Source organism: Somniosus microcephalus, unplaced genomic scaffold, assembly GCF_052327205.1.
Source record: "Somniosus microcephalus isolate GS21.2 unplaced genomic scaffold, FLI_Smic_1.0 unresolved_chr8, whole genome shotgun sequence".
Classification (NCBI taxonomy): domain Eukaryota; kingdom Metazoa; phylum Chordata; class Chondrichthyes; order Squaliformes; family Somniosidae; genus Somniosus; species Somniosus microcephalus.
The window spans coordinates 45,024,254-45,043,372 of record NW_028225186.1 but is presented as its reverse complement, the minus strand read 5'-3'; the positions used below and the strand labels follow the sequence as shown (position 1 = coordinate 45,043,372).

General features: G+C 47.3%; 1 protein-coding gene across 1 annotated transcript; it reads left to right on the top strand.

Moving 5' to 3' along the window:
• The first annotated feature begins 7,946 nt into the window (after positions 1-7,946).
• On the top strand, positions 7,947-10,799 carry LOC147086270 (uncharacterized). The gene has a single exon (XM_085979126.1). It carries the CDS (start codon positions 7,947-7,949, stop codon positions 10,797-10,799), a length of 2,853 nt encoding a protein of 950 aa, XP_085835252.1.
• The last annotated feature ends 8,320 nt before the right edge of the window (positions 10,800-19,119 follow it).

Genomic DNA, 19,119 nt, shown 5'->3' with positions numbered 1-19,119 from the left:
GGATTAGTTTGTGATTGATACAGGTCTATGGGGTGTGAGCGGGGCAGTGGGATTAGTTTGGGATTGATTCAGGGCTATGGGGTGAGAGCGGGGCAGTGGGATTAGTTTGTGATTGATACAGGTCTATGGGGTGTGTGTGGGGCAGTGGGATTAGTTTGGGGATTGATAAAGGGCTATGGGGAGATAGCGGGTCAGTGGGATTAGTTTGGGATTGTTACAGGGCTTTGGGGAGAGAGCGGGGCAGTGGGATTAGTTTGGGATTGATACAGGTCTATGGGGTGTGAGCGGGGCAATGGGATTAGTTTGGGGATTGATACAGGTCTATGGGGTGTGAGCGGGGCAGTGGGATTAGTTTGGGGATTGATACAGGGCTATGGGGAGAGAGCGGGACAGTGGGATTAGTTTGGGATTGTTACAGGGCTTTGGGGAGAGAGTGGGGCAGTGGGATTAGTTTGCGATTGATACAGGTCTATGGGGAGATAGTGGGTCAGTGGGTTTAGTTTAGTATTGCTGTGGCAAAGACCCACAATTAACACAGTGGGCCGAATGGTCTCCTCTGCTCTGTAAATATCTATTGTTGGAGACTCCTCGGCAGCTTTTAACACACCATTTGGTGTACATTTCCTCTCCATATTCTTCTCTAAATGTTCACTGACGGTCCCTTCACAGCTACCCAGGCTCCCTGTTTTTCGTGTTAGCAGCAAATGTCGATACGTCTGCCTCCTGTACCCAAGTCCAGATTGTTGAAATGGCAAGAAGGGCAACGGTCGCAGCAGTGATGCAGGGGGGCCAACTCTTTACATCGTCCAGTCAAAAAAACACCCAATAACTACCGCACTCTGCTTCTGCCTTTTAACCTGCTTCCTGGTTTCTGGAACGGTTTCTAGTTGAGTATTAATTTTATCCCATATAAGGACATAGAAACATAGAAACATAGAAGATAGGAGCAGGAGTAGGCCATTCGGCCCCTCGAGCCTGCTCCGCCATTCAATGCGATCATGGCTGATCATCCAAATTCAGTACCCAGTCCCTGTTTTCTCCCCATACCCCTTGATCCCTTTAGCCTTAAGAAATATATCCAACTCCTTCTTGAATATATTTAATGAACTGGCCTCTACTGCCTTCTGTGGTAGAGAATTCCACAGGTTCACCACTCTCTGGGTGAAGAAATTCCTCCTCATCTCAGTCCTAAATGGCTTACCCCTTATCCTTAGACTGTGACCCCTGGTTCTGGACTCCCCGGACATCGAGAACATCCTTCCTGCATCTGGTCTGTCCAGTCCTGTCAGAATGTTATAAGTTTCAATGAGATCCCCTCTCATTCTTCTAAACTCCAGCGAGTATAAGCCCAATCGACCCAATCTCTCCTCATACGTCATTCCTGCCATCCCAGGTATCAGCCTGGTGAATCTTCGCTGAACTCCTTCCATGGCAAGATCATCCTTCCTCAGATAAGGCGACCAAAACTGCACACAATACTCACGATGTGGTCTCACCAAGGCCCTGTACAACTGCAGCAAGACATCCTTGTTCCTGTACTCAAACCCTCTCGCTACGAAGGCCAACATACCATTTGCCTTCTTAACTGCCTGCTGCACCTGCATGCTTACCTTCAGCGACTGCTGTACAAGGACACCCAGGTCTCATTGCACTTCCCCTTCTCCCAATCTATTGCTATTCAGATAATAATCTGCCTTTCTGTTTTTGACACCAAAGTGGATAACCTCGCATTTATCCACCTTATATTGCATCTGCCATGCTTTTGCCCAATCACCCAACCTGTCCAAATCATACTGGAGTTTCTCGGCATCCTCCTCACAGCACACACGCCCACCCAGCTTTGTGTCATCTGCAAACTTGGAGATATTACATCTAGTTCCCTTGTCTAGATCATTATTATATATTGTGAATAGCTGGGGTCCAAGGACCGATCCATGCGGTGCCCCACTAGTCACTGCCTGCCGCTCGGAAAAAGACCCATTTATTCCAACTCTTTGTCAACTGTCTGCCAACCAGTTCTCTATCCAAGTCAATACCTTGCCCCCAATCCCATGTGCCTTAACTTTACACGCTAATCTCTTATGCGGGACCTTATCGAAAGCCTTTTGAAAGTCCAAATACACCACATCCACTGGTTCTCCATTATCTATTTTACCAGTTACATCCTCAAAAAATTCCAGTCGATTAGTCAAGCACGATTTACCTTTTGTAAATCCATGTTGACTTTGTCCGATCCTGTCACTGTTTTCCAAGTGCTCTGCTATTACATCTTTTACAATGGACTCTAGCATTTCCCCACTACCGATGTCAGGTTTACCGGTCTGTAATTCCCATTTTTCTCTCTACCACCTGTTTTGAATAGTGGGGTAACATTAGCTACCCTCCAATCTATCGGTACTGTTCCAGATTCCATTGAATGTTGGAAGATGATCAGCAATGCATCTACTATTTCTAGGGCCACTTCCTTAAGTACCCTAGGATGTAGATTATCAGCCCCTGGGGATTTATCGGCCTTCAATCCCGTCAATTTCTCTAACACCATTTCCCTACAAATACTGATTTCTTTCAGTTCCTCCCTTTCATCAGACCCTATAAGACCATAAGAACATAAGAAATAGGAGCAGGAGTAGGCCAATTGGCCCCTCGAGCCTGCTCCGCCATTCAATAAGATCATGGCTGATCTGATCCTAGCCGCCAATCTACTATCACAGAACCATCTCCTGAATCTAACAGAATTAGACACACGAAATCGGAGCAGGATCAGGCTACACAGCCTCTAGGCCCGCTCCGCTACACACAGGGCCATGTCCGATCCGAACCTAGACTCATGTCCAAATTCCTGCCCGCTCCCCGTAACCCTTAATTCCCTTTACTTCTAGGAAACTGTCTATTTCTGTTTTAAATTTATGTAATGATGTAGCTTCTACAGCTTTTTGGGGCAGCATATTCCATGGACCTACCACCCTCTGAATGAAGTAGTTCCTCCTCATCTCAGTTTTGAAAGAGCAGCCCCTTATTCTAAGACTATGCCCCCTAGTTCTAGTTTCACCCATCATCGGGAACATCCTCCCCGCATCCACCCGATCAAACCCATTCACAATCTTATATGTTTCAGTAAGATCGCCTCTCATTCTTCTGAACTCCATCCCCGGGATTAACAGAGTGAACCTTCTTTGTACTGACTCGAGAGCAAGTATGTCTTTTCTTAAGTATGGACACCAAAACTGTATGCAGTATTCCAGGTGCGGTCTCACCAATACCTTGTACAACTGAAGCAATACCTCCCTATTTTTATATTATATCCCCCTAGCAATGAAAGCCAACATTCCATTGGCCTTCTTAATCACTTGCTGCACCTGCATACTAACCTTTTGAGTTTCATGCACCAGGACCCCCAGATCCCTTTGTACTTCAGTACTTTCCAGTTTCTTGCCATTAAGATAATAACTTGCTCTACGATTTTTCCTGCCAAAGTGCATAACCTCACACTTTCCAGTATTGTATTCCATCTGCCAAATCTCTGCCCACTTACTTAGCCTGTCTATGTCCCTTTGCAGGTTTTTTATGTCCTCCTCACTCACTACTTTCCCTCCCATCTTAGTATCATCTGCAAACTTTGATATGTTACACTCGGTCCCCTCCTCCAAATCGTTAATATAGATTGTAAAGAGTTGGGGACCCAGCACTGACCCCTGCGGAACACTACTAGTTACTGATTGCCAGTCTGAGAATGAACCATTTATTTCAACTCTCTGCCTTCTGTTAGATAGCCAATCCTCTATCCATGCCAGAATATTACCCCCAATCCCGTGATTTTTTATCTTTAGCAATAATCTTTTGTGTGGCACCTTGTCAAATGCCTTTTGGAAGTCTAAATACACTACGTCCACTGGTTCCCCTTTATCCACCCTATATGTTACTTCCTCAAAGAACTCCAGCAAATTTGTCAAACATGACTTCCCCTTCATAAAACCATGCTGACTTTGTCCTATTAAATTTTGATTATCCAAATGTCCTGTTACTGTCTCCTTAATAATGGACTCCAAAATTTTACCTACCACAAACTTTAGGCTAACCGGTCTATAGTTTCCAGCCTTCTGTCTACTGCTCTTTTTAAATAAGGGTCTTACATTAGCAGTTTTCCAGTCTGCCGGGACCTTTGCTGAGTCCAGGGAGTTTTGGAAAATTATTACCAATGCATCCACAATCCCTACCGCCACTTCCCTCAAGACCCTAGGATGTAAGCCATCAGGTCCAGGTGATTTATCCGGCTTGAGTCCCATTATTTTACCGAGTACCACTTCCTTCGTGATTTTGATCGTGTTTAGCTCCTCCCCACCTATAGCCCCCTGTTTGTCCAGTGTTGGGATATTCTTAGTGTCCTCTACTGTAAAGACTGATACAAAATATTCATTCAGTGTTTTTGCCATCTCCATATTTCCCACCATTAATTTCCTGGTCTCATCCTCTAAGGGACCAACATTTACTTTAGCCACCCATTTTCTTTTTATATAACTATAAAAACTCTTACTATCTGTTTTTATATTTTTTGCTAATTTACTTTCATAATCTATCTTCCCTTTCTTAATCAATCTTTTTGTTATTTTTTGCTGTCTTTTAAAGTTTTCCCAATCCTCTATCCTCCCACTAGATTTGGCTACCTTATATGCCCTTGTTTTTAGTCGAATACTACCCTTAATTTCTTTACTTAGCCACGGATGGCTGTATTTCTTTTACACCCTTTTCTTCTCAGTGGAATATATTTTTTTTGGAAGTTGTAAAATAACTCCTAAAATGTACACCACTGATCATGTATCGTCTTACCCTTTAATCTATTTTCCCAATCCACTCTACTCAATTCCGCTCTCATACCTTCATAGTCTCCTTTATTCAAGCTTAGCACGCTTGTTTGAGATCCAACCTTCTCACCCTCTAATTGAATATGGAATTCAACCATGTTATGGTCACTCATTCCAAGGGGATCCTTTACTAGGACATTTTTAATTAATCCTGTCTCGTTACACAGGACCAGATCTAAGGTTGCTTGCCCCCTGGTCGGTTCAGTTACATACTGCTCAAGAAACCCATCCCTAATACACTCAATGAACTCATCCTCAAGGCAGCCCTGCCCAATTTGATTTGTCCAATTAATATGATAGTTACAATCCCCCATAATTATAGATGTTCCCTTATTACAAGCCTCAACTATTTCCTGATTGATACTCCGTCCAACAAAGTTGCAACTGTTCGGAGGCCTATAGACTACGCCCACTAGTGTTTTTTTCCCCTTATTATTCCTTACCTCCACCCAAACTGTTTCATTATCCTGATCTTTTGACCCGATATCATTTCTCTGTATTACAGTGGTTCCTTCCTTTATTAACATAGCCACCCCACCTCCCCTTCCTTCCTGCCTGTCCTTCCTGATCGTTAAATAACCTGGTATGTTTAATTCCCAGGCATTGTCACCCTGCAGCCATGTTTCTGTAATGGCCACAAGATCATACCCATATGTAGTTATTTGTGCCATTAACTCATCTATTTTGTTACGAATGCTACGTGCATTCAGATAGAGAACTTTCAAATATGTTTTGTGACACTTAGTTCCTGCTTTTGCCCTTTTTATTACTTTACCTTTTACTCCATACCTTCTGCCCCTTCCTGACACGCTCTGGTTTTAATTTCCCCACTGCTACCTAAGTCTATGACCTTCTCTGTTGTCATTTTTATTATTTGCTCTCTAGGAACCTCCCCCCCACTAGTTAGTTTAAAACTCTCTCTACAGCTCTAGTTATATGATCCGCCAGGACTCTAGTCCCAGCACTGGCCAAGTGATGCCCGTTCCAACGGAACAGCTCCCTCCTGCCCCAGTACTGGTGCCAGTGTCCCAGGAAGCAAAACCCATTTCTCCCACACCAGTCTTTGAGCCACGCATTTAACTCTCTAATTTTATTTGTCCTAGCCAAATTCGCTCGTGGCTCAGGTAATAATCCAGAGATTATTACCCTTGAGGTTCTGTTTTTTAATTTGACCCCTAGCTGCTCATACTCCTTTAACAGAACCGGCTTCCTAGTCCTATCTTCGTCGTTTGTCCCAACATGGACCACGACAACTGGATCCACCCCCTCCCACTCCAAGTTTCTTTCCAGCCCAGAGGAGATGTCCTTAACCCTGGCACCGGGTAGGCAACACAGCCTTCGGGACTCTCGCTCTCGGCTGCAGAGAACTCTATCTATCCCCCTAATAATACTATCCCCTACCACTACAACATTTCTATTTACTCCCCCCTCTTGAATGGCCCCCCGTTCCACGGTGCTGTGGCCAGGTTGCTCATCCTCCCTGCAGTCCCTGCTCCCGTCAGCCATGGCTCAGTGGGAAGCACCCTTGCCCTGAGTAACTCTCGCTCTCCCCACTCCAGTGACTTGAGCACAAAAATCCAGGCTGACACTCCAATGCAGTACACAGAGTGTGATGCACTGTCGGAGGCGCCGTCTTTCAGATGAGATGTTAAACCGAGGCCGTGTCTGTCCTCTCAGGTGGGTGTTAAAGATCCTATGGCACTATTTCGAAGAAGAGCAGGAGAGTTCTCCCCTGAGTCCTGGGCCAATACTTATCCCTTAATCAACACAACTAAAACAGATTATCTGGTCATTATCACACTGCTGTTTGTGGGAGCTTGCTGTGCGCAAATTGGCTACCACATTTCCTACATTACAACAGTGACTACACTTCATTGGCGCTAAAGCGTTGGGACGTCCTGAGGTCATGAAAGGCGCTGTAGAAATGCAAGACTTTCTTTTTTCTTTCTCTGGGAGCTCACCCACCACCAATGTTAGGCCGACTGGTCTGTAGTTATCTGATTTATCCCTTTCACTCTGATTGAAGAGAGTTGTTATATTGGCAACAGCAGGCATGTGGTTCAACTTCCATATCCAAGGCTTACATAGAATTTTACAGCACAGACACAGGCCATTCGGCTAGACCGGTCCACGCCAGCGTTTATGCTCCACACGAGCCTCCTCCCACTCTACTTCATCTCGCACTATCACCACATCCTTCCATTCCTTTCTCCCTCAGGTCCTTATCTAGCTTCCCCTCAAATGACATTCGCCTCAATCACTCCTTGTGGTAGCATCTTCCACATTTTCACCACTCTCTGGGTAAAGAAATTGCTCCTGAATTCCCTACTGGATGAATTAGTGACTAACTCATATATATGGCCCACAGTTTTGGTCTCCCCCCACAACTAGAAATATCTTCTCTCTGTCTACCCTATCGAACCCCTTCATAATTTTAAAGACCTCTATCAGGTCACCTCTCAGTCTCTTTTCTAAAGAGCCCCAGCCTGTTTAATCTTTCCTGATAGTTGAAACCTCTCAGTTCTGGTACAAACCTTTTGTGCAGCTTCTCCAGTGCCTCTATATCCGTTTTGTAATATGGGGACCAGTGCACAGGATGTTTGGAGCATTGTCCTCAAAGCCTCTGTTATCTCCTCTCTGTCTTCCCTCAGTATCCGTGAACACAGTCATCAGGGTCTGGGGCCTTTGGCACTTCAATACAAAGAGGAAGCAGATCTTAATGAGAAAGTAGCCGTGGCCTGGGAGAGCCGCAGGTGATGATGGAATGGGCGAGGTATGCAAGAGCGTGAGGTGTTCAGAGGAGTAAGGGGTCTTCAGGGAGCTGGTAATATCTGGACAGAAAGGAGACTTCCGCATATCACAGATATTAAACATGGGAATGGCTTTTCAGAGTAGTGGAGAACATAGTATCCATGGCAGCAGGTTAACTGATTTGCTTAATTTCTACTAAACTGACAATGTAAACCATCTCTGACTTTACAGGCTGTTCTGGCAGCGACAGAGAAAAAACATCTCACACCCACGGAATTTTTCTTGAGTGAGGTCCTGCAAAACATCTGAACCCTCGGACGGAAGAAGGAGGCTGTGATGTTGAGACTGAGCGTTGACTGGCTGCTGCTTCTCTGTGCCCTCTCCTGCAATGTGTTGGTGCCCACAGTCCCCGGGTACACTTTCAATAACTGCATGCAGGTTGCGAACCACAATGGTACATTTCAGTGCGTCCACCGCTTCCTGACACAGGTCTCTAGTGCCGTGTCCGACCTCCCAGCCAGTACCGTGCACTTGAACATCTCCCACAACTGGCTCACCCAACTGCAAGCGGACAGCTTCCGCAGCCTGTCCAAGCTGCTCACCCTGCGGCTGGATTACAATCGGATTGAGAGTGTTTGCTGCGGTGCGTTCAGTAATCTCACCAGCCTACTGACCCTTAACCTGTCCTACAACAGTATCTCTCGTCTGAACTCTTCGGGCTTCCAAGAACTTGAAAAGTTAGATCAACTCCTGCTCCATCACAACCGCTTAGTCACAGTTGAACCCAAAGCCTTCGCTGCATTGGACAATCTTCAAACACTTGTCTTAAGCTCCAATAAACTCCAGAATTTCTCCCATCTGGTGAGCGCTGTCTCTGGGCTCAGTAATCTGATGCTCCTGGATCTGGGCAACAATCAACTCGCCTCGCTGCAACATCGCACCGCCCTCCCACCCTCCCTCCGAAACCTCTCCCTCTCTAACAACTCTCTCACAACATTTGACTGCCAACGGAACTTCCTCACCAACATTCTCAGGTTGGATCTGTCCAATAACAAACTCTCCGATGCTTTGGAATTTTCTAAAGTTGACCTGAGGAACATCTCTTGTTTGATCATCAAGAACAACCCCTTAAATGTCACCGAGTTTCTCAAATCTGCAAACCTGGATCTACAGAATGTTCAATACTCTGGGTTAAGGCTGCACAACCAGAGTCAGCTGTCCAACCTGTGCCACTATCTGGGTCTCAGGACTATGAAGAGCCTGGTCCTGCAGAACAATCAGATCTTATTCCTCCCTGCCCATTCCCTATCCCAGTGCCCACCCATCACCAGCTGGGATTTATCACACAATCTCCTCACATCTGTGGAGTGCTTTGAATTTGCATCGAAAAGAAAGCAAGTTGTTTCTTTCATTATCGAGCACAACAGAATCATCAAGTTACCTTCCTGTTACAAGGATGGGAAGGCAGTCGCGGTGTTTCCCAAGCTGTCACTCCTAACCTTTCGCTACAACAGGATTTTCACCATTTATAGTCACGCCTTCTCTTATGCTCCCCATCTCCGGACCCTAAAGCTGAACATTAACAACATTGCTGTCATCAACAAGGCTGCCTTTTCTAACCTCACCAACTTGCAGGAGCTCCGACTCGACAACAACCTCATAACTGACATCTATGAACACACCTTCAGCAACCTTGGGAGTCTCAGGAATCTCAATCTCAGAAACAACAGGATCTCAATTGTTTTCAGCAAGGTGTTTGCAAATCTCAATAACCTGAACACATTGGACCTGGGAGGGAACAAAATTCGAAGCCTCACCAGCCAGTCTTTCTGTGGATTACACAACCTGACCAAGCTTTATCTCGATAGGAACTGTATAACCCGTATCAGCAGGGAGATCTTCGACATCCTCCCATCATTAAGAGTGTTGGACTTGGACAGTAGCCGGATCAGATACAACACTGGCCTGATTGCAGCATCTCCCTTTGTTAACCTCACAAAGCTCTACATTCTCAAACTACAAGCCCAGCAACCCTACGGCATCAACATTATTCCTCCAAAGTTTTTCAATGGCCTCATCTCTTTAAGAGACCTGTATATAGGAGAGAATAAAATGTCACTGTCCAAAGATGGATTTGAAGACCTGATCAATTTGAGAATCCTCTCCATGCCCGATGCTTGCAATGGGATCCACGGTCTGAATCCAGGGATCTTCAAGAATCTCCAGAGTCTAGAGAGACTCAACCTTGAAAATGTCGGCCTCCAATCCATGTCTCTTGACGTCTTTGGAAACCTTTCCAACCTCAGGACATTGTTCTTGGGGAAAAACGCCATTCAGATCATCAATAGCACGGTTGTGGAACACCTGCCCTCCCTGACCTACCTGGATCTACGGAAGAACCCGTTCCCCTGCACCTGTGACATCAGTTGGTTCCAAAACTGGTCACTGTCCAACCCCAGGGTGCAGGTTATCTATTTTTACAACCAAACATGTGCAGATCGGCCAACTGAATACTTGTATAAGTTTGATGCTCGCGTTTGTTACTTGGACATTGGGCAGATCATGTTCCATATAACTGTGCCGGTCTTGATCTTGTTCATGTTCATCCCTATATTCTACAGCAAAGGGTACTGGCACATCAAGTATGGGTTTTATATTTTCCGATCGTGGTTGAATGACCACAGAGGGAGAGGAGAGAGTCAGCAGTCCTACAGGTATGATGCATTTATCTCCTATAATTCTCAGGACGAAGACTGGGTTCTGCAAGAGTTGGTGCCAAACCTGGAAACGAGAGGACCTCAAAGCTTCAAACTCTGCCTCCACCACAGAGATTTTGAGCTGGGCAAATATATCATCGACAACATCGTGGACAGCATCTACCAGAGCAGGAAGACCATCTGTGTGATGAGCCGCAACTACCTGTACAGCGAGTGGTGCTCCATGGAACTGCAGCTAGCGAGCTACAGGCTCTTCCATGAGCTGAAATATATCATCATCCTGATCTTCTTGGAGAAGATTCCAGATGCTGAACTCTCAACCTACCACAAGATGAGAAAGGTCATGAAAAAGAAGACCTACATCCAGTGGCCATCAGACATTGAAGCTCAAAAATTGTTTTGGGTCAAAGTGAGAGAAGCGATTAAAGGCTCCAACTGGGCCAAGGAGGGGAATCCCGCTGCTGAAAGTTAAGCTTCAAGGCCTAGAAATCCGCAGTCTTATCGCAGACCCTTAAGGCCCGATTCGGGGAAACATGGTGGCTGCCGCACTTCCCATGTGTTTTGGAGTGCGCCGCTCAACTTACCGCCCTGTGTTAATTGCGAACAACTCCCCCAGTGGCTGCAGAATGGCCAGTGGAAGGCTGCTGACTTTCAGTGGGGGAGACTGCAAATGGCCTTGCAGGACGACCTCGAGCAGCTCTGGCCCTAGAAGGCCTGGCTGTAGACTGCACCACCTCGGCATGGGCGGCAGCAGCCTAGGCTGGCTGACAGGCAGCGGCAAGGGCAATGGTAGAGTGGCAGAGGTGGGAGTAGGAATGCTGTCATCCTGAGAGAGGGCAGCAGGTTCCTGCTCCCCAGATCCACTGCCACTCTCCCCAGGTGGTGACTCAACATTCCTAGCAATCTGTTGGTGGCCAGATGGTGGGGCGGCTGTGACACCCTGCAAGCCCCGTTCGACACTGGTAAACCCAGCCATGGTGGCAGCAGTCTGAGCTTGGGTGGCAGCAAACTGAGGCTGCAGGAGAGCACTCTGATACAGCGTGATCTTACAAGTGGCGCTCCAAATGGAATGACAATGAGGCGCTGCTGCACCAAAGAACCTTCCCTTTAAGTAGTGGAGAAAGCCGAGGCCTAACATGACTTGCAGTCAGACTGCACCCGATATTGGCCCATCTGTTGAGCGGTAAAGCAATGAGCAGCGGGTTTAGTGCTCAGATCAGCACTATAATCATGTAAAAGAGCACTCAGCATGAATTTTGCGTGCTACTTAGGCCACTGTGTCCAGACGCAGCTAAGTAACGCTGGGCCACGACTCCGTCCGTTTTCAGGCCATATCCGATTTCTTGGCCCGTGTTCCTCAAAGCCCCTTTGGTTCTAGTGGCAGGGCACCCACTCATCTCAGAACCCGCTGCCACGAACTTCCATCTACCTGTGACACAGTCAATTCAATTCAAATCGCTTTATTGGCATGACAAGGTACATCTTATGTTGCCAAAGCATCGAAAAACATTCATGGTTGTACACAAAAATACAGATCTATCTATACAGTGCATAAATAGATATATCCCTGAGTGTATAAATATACATTCATATAATTTGTATATACTCTTTTCTTATATTTAGTGGTTGTCCCTCTGTTTATGGCAAGCTGTAACATAGTGTGCCGCTAATGTTACACAATTTCTCTCTTCCCCTAGTAGGTATGGGAGTTTTTGGTCGTCATTCAAATTTCTGAATTCCGGGCATATTTTTGTGAATTTTGGGTAGAAATTCTCCCTTATGCCCTGATATTTTCTACAGGCTGTGAGGAAGTGCATCTCTGTCTCCACCACTCCCTAACTGCAGTGAGAGCATATCCTGTCCTCTCTTGGTAGCCAGGTCTGTCTGTGTCTAACTTTTTCGATCGCCAGGCTATGTTCACTAAGTCTGTACATTGTCAAGGTTTTTCTCAGTTTGCTATCCTTTACCATGGTCAGGTAATCAGCCATGTTGTATTGTCTGTTTAGGGCCAAGTAGCAATTGAGTTTGCTTTGGGTTTTTGTTGTTTCTGCCCAATATGACAGATATTTTTCCTTTTGCTTAGCGACGATTGTGTTGGGTCAATTACTTTGTGTTACGCTGTCACTGTCCTGAGGCTGGTTATTGTTAGTAGTGTTCGTAGTTACTTCACTGAGTCCCAGGACTAGTTGACTGAGGGTATTCTTCTTTATGGTCCTCTCTTGGCATTTCAGGGCTTCGTAATGATAGCATTGGGGGTTGCTCATTTCTAGGTGTTTCCAAAATTTGGTGGCTCTTTTTTGGATAGTGATTATTAATGGATATTGACCTAGTTCTGCCCTGCATGCATTGTTTACGGTTTTCATTTGAGTCCGGAGGATACTTTTACAGAATTCTGCATGTAGGATCTCAGTTGGGTGTTTGTCCCATTTTGCAAATTCTTGTTGTGTTAGCGGTCCCCACACCTCACTGCCATAGAGTGCAATTGGTTCAATTACTGATGTGAAAATTTTGAGCCAAATGCTAATTGGGATTTCTATTTGGATTGATTTTTTAATGGCATAGAAAGCCCTTCTTGCTTTCTCTTTCAGTTCATTCACAGCCAGATAGAAATTTCCCGTAGAACTGATTTTTAAGCCCAAGTATGTGTAGTTAGTGGTTTGTTCAATTTTGGTTGTTCCTAGTGTGAAATTTATTTTGGGTCCCTGATGTCTGGATCTTTGCTGGAACACAAGGACTTTGGTTTTTTGGGGATTTATTGTCAGGGCCCAGGTCTGGCAGTACGACTCCAGCAGATCCAGGTTCTGCTGTAGACCCTCCTTAGTTGGTGACAGCAGAACCAGGTCATCTGCATAGAGGAGGAATTTAACCTTGGATTCATATAGGGTGAGGCCGGGTGCTGTAGATTGTTCAAGTAGTTTTGCCAATTCATTTATGTAAATATTAAAGAGTGTCGGGGAGATGGGCGAGCCCTGCGTCACCCCCCGCCCCTGTGGAAAGTATTTTGTTTGTTTGTCTCCAATTTTAACTGCACATTTGTTGTTTGTATACATTGATTTAATTACATCATATGTTTTTCCCCCTACCCTGCTTTCGATAAGTTTCAGGAATAAACCGTCATGCCAGATGGAATCGAAGGCCTTCTGGAAATCTATAAAGCATGCGTAGATTTTGCTTTTGTTTTGATGAACGTGTTTGTCAATTAGGGTCTGTAGGGTGAAGATATGATCTGATGTTCTATAGTTTGGCAGGAATCCAATTTGGCTTTTACTCAAGACATTGTGCTCCTCAAGGAAGTTTATAAGTCTTTTGTTTATGATGCTACAGAATACCTTCCCCAGGTTACTGTTTACACAGATGCCTCGATTGTTATTTGGGTCGATTTTGTCCCCACTTTTGTATATGGGCATTATGAGTCCTTTGTTCCAGATATCAGGGCAGTAACCGACACTCAGAACCAAGTTGAAGAGCTTTAGGATAGCCAGTTTCATTTTATCGTCTGTGTGTTTGATCATCTCGCTTAGTATGCCGTCTGCACCGCAAGCTTTTCCTGGTCGCAGGTCCTTGAGTTTTTCAAATAGTTCTTTTTCTGTTAGCATGGAGTCTAGCGGGTTTTGGTTATCTTTTATGGCCATTTCGAGCTTTTCCAGTTTTTTGCATATTTGGTGTTGCTCTGGTCTTAGTGTGTTTTTCTGGTATAATTTTTCAAAGTGGTTTTCCCATGTGTCTCCATTTTGAATGGCCAATTCGTCGTGTTGTTTTTTGTGTAATGTATTCCAGTTGCCCCAGAAACAATTGGAATCAATGGATTCCTCAATGGAGCTGAGTGTATTCTTAATATATTGCTCTTTTTTGGTTCTGAGTGTGTTTCTGTATTGTGTTTGTGTCTGACAATAAGTAAGGCGTAATTCCTCGTTTTCTGGCTGTCTGTGTTTTTGGTTTGATATTTTTCTAAGTTTTTTCCTCATGTTATGGCAATCTGGGTCAAGCCATTTTTCATAGTTTTTTGTTTTGGGTTTGTTCTTGCGAGCTTTCAAGTTTGACCTTGTTGCCAAATTATCAAAAATATTGTTTAGGTTATTCACTGCCCGGTTTACGCCTTCTTTATTGTGAGTGTATATGTTATCCAGAAAGGTGTCCAAGAGAGCTTGAGTTGATTCATTGCTAATTGCTTTCTGGTATTTTTCCGTGCTATTTTTGGCCCATCTGTATGATTTTTTGGTGTTGTACAGCTTACTGGGTTGTGTTTCTGTGTTGGTTGTTTCTGTCTTTTTAAGATACATAGTAATTTGATTGTGGTCTGACAGTGTTGTTTGCGGTTTGACTGTGAATGCTCTGAAAGAGGATGGGTCCAAATCTGTAATCATATAGTCTACTGTGCTGCAGCCAAGAGGTGAGCAATAGGTCGATCTTCCGAGGAGGTCTCCCATGAACCTACCATTGACAATGTACAGACACAGGCCTCGACAGAGCTGTAGGAGCTGTTTTCCGTTGGTATTTGTCTGCTTGTCGCAGTTATGCCTGTATGGAAGGGAAGGGATATCGAAGTGCCTCCTTATTGTTAATCCTGTCATTGCTGCTATTGACCCAGGATAAGGCAAAGGTACAGACACACAATGTAAGCACAGAATAAAGCCTTAACCATCTGGCCCCCGCATGTCAGCTCACTGTCGTCTTTCCATCCAACATCTGCTTTAATCTGGGCCAGACTGATGGAGTGAACGACTCCTCGGTCCGTGGTAATCTGATACTGGTGGACATCAATCCACAGCACAAGACTGTCCACACTGGAGCCCAACAGGAGATCTCAGTCAAACTCCCAGTGGCCTGAGGATTGGCTGGTGTGAGAAATCCAGCTAACAAACCTTTCATATTATCCGCTAATTTTGATACAATACTGGCTCCCACGACAGGATAGCCCTGGTGCTACCCATTGCAGGTAATTCCAGGATATACCTGCAGGGACAGTGATTACATGTAATGCCCAGATACCCTTGGTGGGACAGCGATTACAGGAAATGCCCAGATACCCCTGTTGGGACAGTGATTACAGGTAATGCCCAGATACCCCTGGTGGGACAGTGATTACAGGAAATGCCCAGATACCCCTGGTGGGACAGTGATTAGAGGTAATGCCCAGATACCCCTGGTGGGACAGTGATTACAGGTAATGCCTGAATATCCCTCATGTGAAGGTGATTACAGGTAATGCCCAGATACGCCTGGTGGGACAGTGAATACAGGTAATGCCCGGATACCCCTGGTGGGACAGTGAATACAGGTAATGCCCAGATACCCCTGGTGGGACAGTGATTACGGGTAATGCCAAGATACCCCTGGTGGGGCAGTGATTACAGGAAATGCCCAGATACCCCTGTTGGGACAGTGATTACAGGTAATGCCCAGATACCCCTGGTGGGACGGAGATTACAGGTAATGTCCGGATACACCTGGTGGGACAGTGAATACAGGTAATGCCCAGATACCCCTGGTGGGACGGTGATTGCAGGTAATGCCCAGATACCCCTGGTGGGATGGTGATTACAGGTAATGCCCAGATACCCCTGGTGGGACGGTGATTACAGGTAATGCCCAGATACCCCTGGTGGGATAGTGATTACTGGTAATGCCCGGATACCCCTCATGTGAAGGTGATTACAGGCAATGCCTGGATACCCCTGGTGGGACAGTTATTACAGGAAATGCCCATATACCCCGGAGGGACGGCGATTACAGGCAATGCCCAGATACCCCTGGTGGGACAGTGATTACAGGAAATGCCCAGATACCCCTGGAGGGACAGTGATTACAGGTAATGCCCAGATACCCCTGGAGGGACGGTGATTACGGGTAATGTCCAGATACCCCCGGTGGGACGGTGATTACAGGAAATGCCCAGATACCCTGGTGGGACAGTGATTACAGGTAATGCCCAGATACCCCTGGTGGGACGGTGATTACAGGTAATGCCCAGATAACCCTGGAGGGACAGTGATTACAGGTAATGCCCAGATAACCCTGGAGGGACAGTGATTACAGGTAATGCCCAGATACCCCTGGTGGGACAGTGATTACAGGTAATGCCTGGATACCCCTGGTGTGAAGGTGATTACAGGCAATGCCTGGATACCCCTGGTGGGACAATGATTACAGGTAATGCCCAGATACCCCTGGTGGGACGGTGATTACAGGTAATGCCCAGATAATCCTGGTGGGACGGTGATTACAAGTAATGCCCAGATAACCCTGGAGGGACAGTGATTACAGGTAATGCCCAGATACCCCTGGTGGGATAATGATTACTGGTAATGCCCGGATACCCCTGGTGTGAAGGTGATTACAGGTAATGCCCAGATACCCCTGGTGGGACAGTGATTACTGGTAATGCCTGGATACCCCTGGTGTGAAGGTGATTACAGGCAATTCCTGGATACCCCTGGTGGGACAATGACTACAGGTAATGCCCAGATACCCCTGGAGGGACAGTGATTACAGGTAATGCCCAGATACCCCTGGTGGGACGGTGATTACAGGTAATGCCCAGATACCGCTGGTGGGATGGTGATTACCGGTAATGCCTGGATACCCCTGCTGGGACAGTGATTGCAGGTAATGCCCAGATACCCTGGTGGGACAGTGATTGCAGGTAATGCCCAGATACCCCTGGTGGGACAGTGATTACAGGTAATGCCCAGATACCCCTGGTGGGACGGTGATTACAGGTAATGCCCGGATACCCCTGGTGTGAAGGTGATTACTGGTAATGCCCGGATACCCCTGGTGGGACGGTGATTACAGGTAATGCCCGGATACCGCTGGTGGGATGGTGATTACCGGTAATGTCTGGATACCCCTGCTGGGACAGTGATTGCAGGTAATGCCCAGAAAACCCTGGTGGGACAGTGATTGCAGGTAATGCCCAGATACCCCTGGTGGGACAGTGATTGCAGGTAATGCCCAGATACCCCTGGTGGGACGGTGATTACAGGTAATGCCCAGATACCTCTGGTGGGACGTTGATTACAGGTAAGGCCCGATACCCCCGGCTCTCTGTGGAATGAGGCCCGCTGACAGCCCCAGGGCTTTCCTCAGACGGTTGTGTGCTGTCCCCACCCACCCCTGGAATATGGCCCTCCTGCCTGGTGCACAGCGAGTCAGCCACAGATTATGAGGCTGCAGCCCATCGAGGACCGAGCATTTGGGCGGCAGCTCACCAGTCCCGCATCCACATCTGTGGGGTCCGAAGAATGGAGGAGAGGCTGCCGAGACTGCAGCAGCGAAATCAGCCCAAGGCAATGATTAAGCGGTAACTGTCACTGCTGACAGAGGCAGGACAGAACCAGTGCCCTCAGCCCCTGTACATTTATAGCACTGCACTGTCTATCTGATGCCAGCGAGTGGCAGCATTGACTGACAATGGGGAATATGACACTGATCTCCACACACCTATCACTGTGTTACAAAAACATTTAAAAAGACTTGCATTTCTATACCAGCGTTCAGCACCTCAGGACGTCCCAAAGCACTTCACAGCCAATGAAGTACTTTTTGAAGTGCAGTCACTGTTCTAATGCAGGAAACACGGCAGCCAATTTGCGCACAGCAAGCTCCCACAAACAGCAATGTGATATGGCAAGATAATCTGTTTTTTCAGTCCTGTTGATTAAGGGATAAATATTGGCCCAGGACACCAGGGAGAATGACCATGCTCACCTTCGAATAGTGGCTGTGGGATCATTTACATCCACCTGAGAGAGCAGTATAATGTCTCATCCGAAAGACGCACCTCCTAAAGTGCGGCGCTCCCTCCCTCCCGACAGTGCGGCGCTCCCTCAGTACTACCTCTCTGATAGTGCAGCGCTCCCTCAGTACTGCCCCTCCGACAGTGCAGCGCTCCCTCAGTACTGCCCCTCCGACAGTGCAGCGCTCCCTCAGTACTGCCCCTCCGACAGTGCAGCGCTCCCTCGGTACTGCCCCTCCAACAGTGCAGCGCTCCCTCAGTACTGCCCCCCTAACAGTGCAGCGCTCCCTCAGTACTGACCCTCCGAAAGTGCGGCGCTCCCTCAGTATTGCCCCTCCGACAGTGCAGCGCTCCCTCAGTACTGCCCCTCCAACAGTGCAGCGTTCCCTCAGTACTGACCCTCCGAAAGTGCGGCGCTCCCTCAGTATTGCCCCTCCGACAGTGCGGCGCTCCATCAGTACTGCCCCTCCGACAGTTCAGTGCTGCCTCAGTACCGTCCCTCCGATAGTGCGGCACTCCCTCAGTCCTGCCCCTCCGACAGTGCGGCGCTCCCTCAGTCCTGCCCTTCCGACAGTGCAGCGCTCCCTCAGTACTGCCCCTCCGACAGTGCAGCACTCCCTCAGTCCTGCCCCTCCGACAGTGCAGCGCTCCCTCAATACTGCCACTCCGACAGTGCAGCGCTCCCTCAGCACTGCCCCTCCAACAGTGCAGCGTTCCCTCAGTACTGCCCCTCCGACAGTTTGGTGCTCCCTCAGTACTGCCCCTCTGACAGTGCGGCGCTCCCTCAGTACTGCCCCTCCGACAGTGTGGTGCTCCCTCAGTACTGCCCCTCCGATAGTGCGGCACTCCCTCAGTTCTGCCCCTCCAACAGTGCAGTGCTCCCTCAGTACTGCCACTCCCACCGTGCGGCGCTGCCTCAGTACCGCCCCTCTGACAGTGCGCCGCTCCCTCAGTACTGCACTGGAGTGTCAGCCTTGGATTTTTGTGCTCAAGTCTCTGGAGTGGGGCTCGAACCCACAACCTTCTAGCTCAGGCGAGAGAGTGCTGCCCACTG

Bases quoted from the DNA above. Each gene is read 5' to 3' on its own strand.
- LOC147086270 (XM_085979126.1), top strand. From the start codon at position 7,947: ATGTTGAGACTGAGCGTTGACTGGCTGCTGCTTCTCTGTGCCCTCTCC.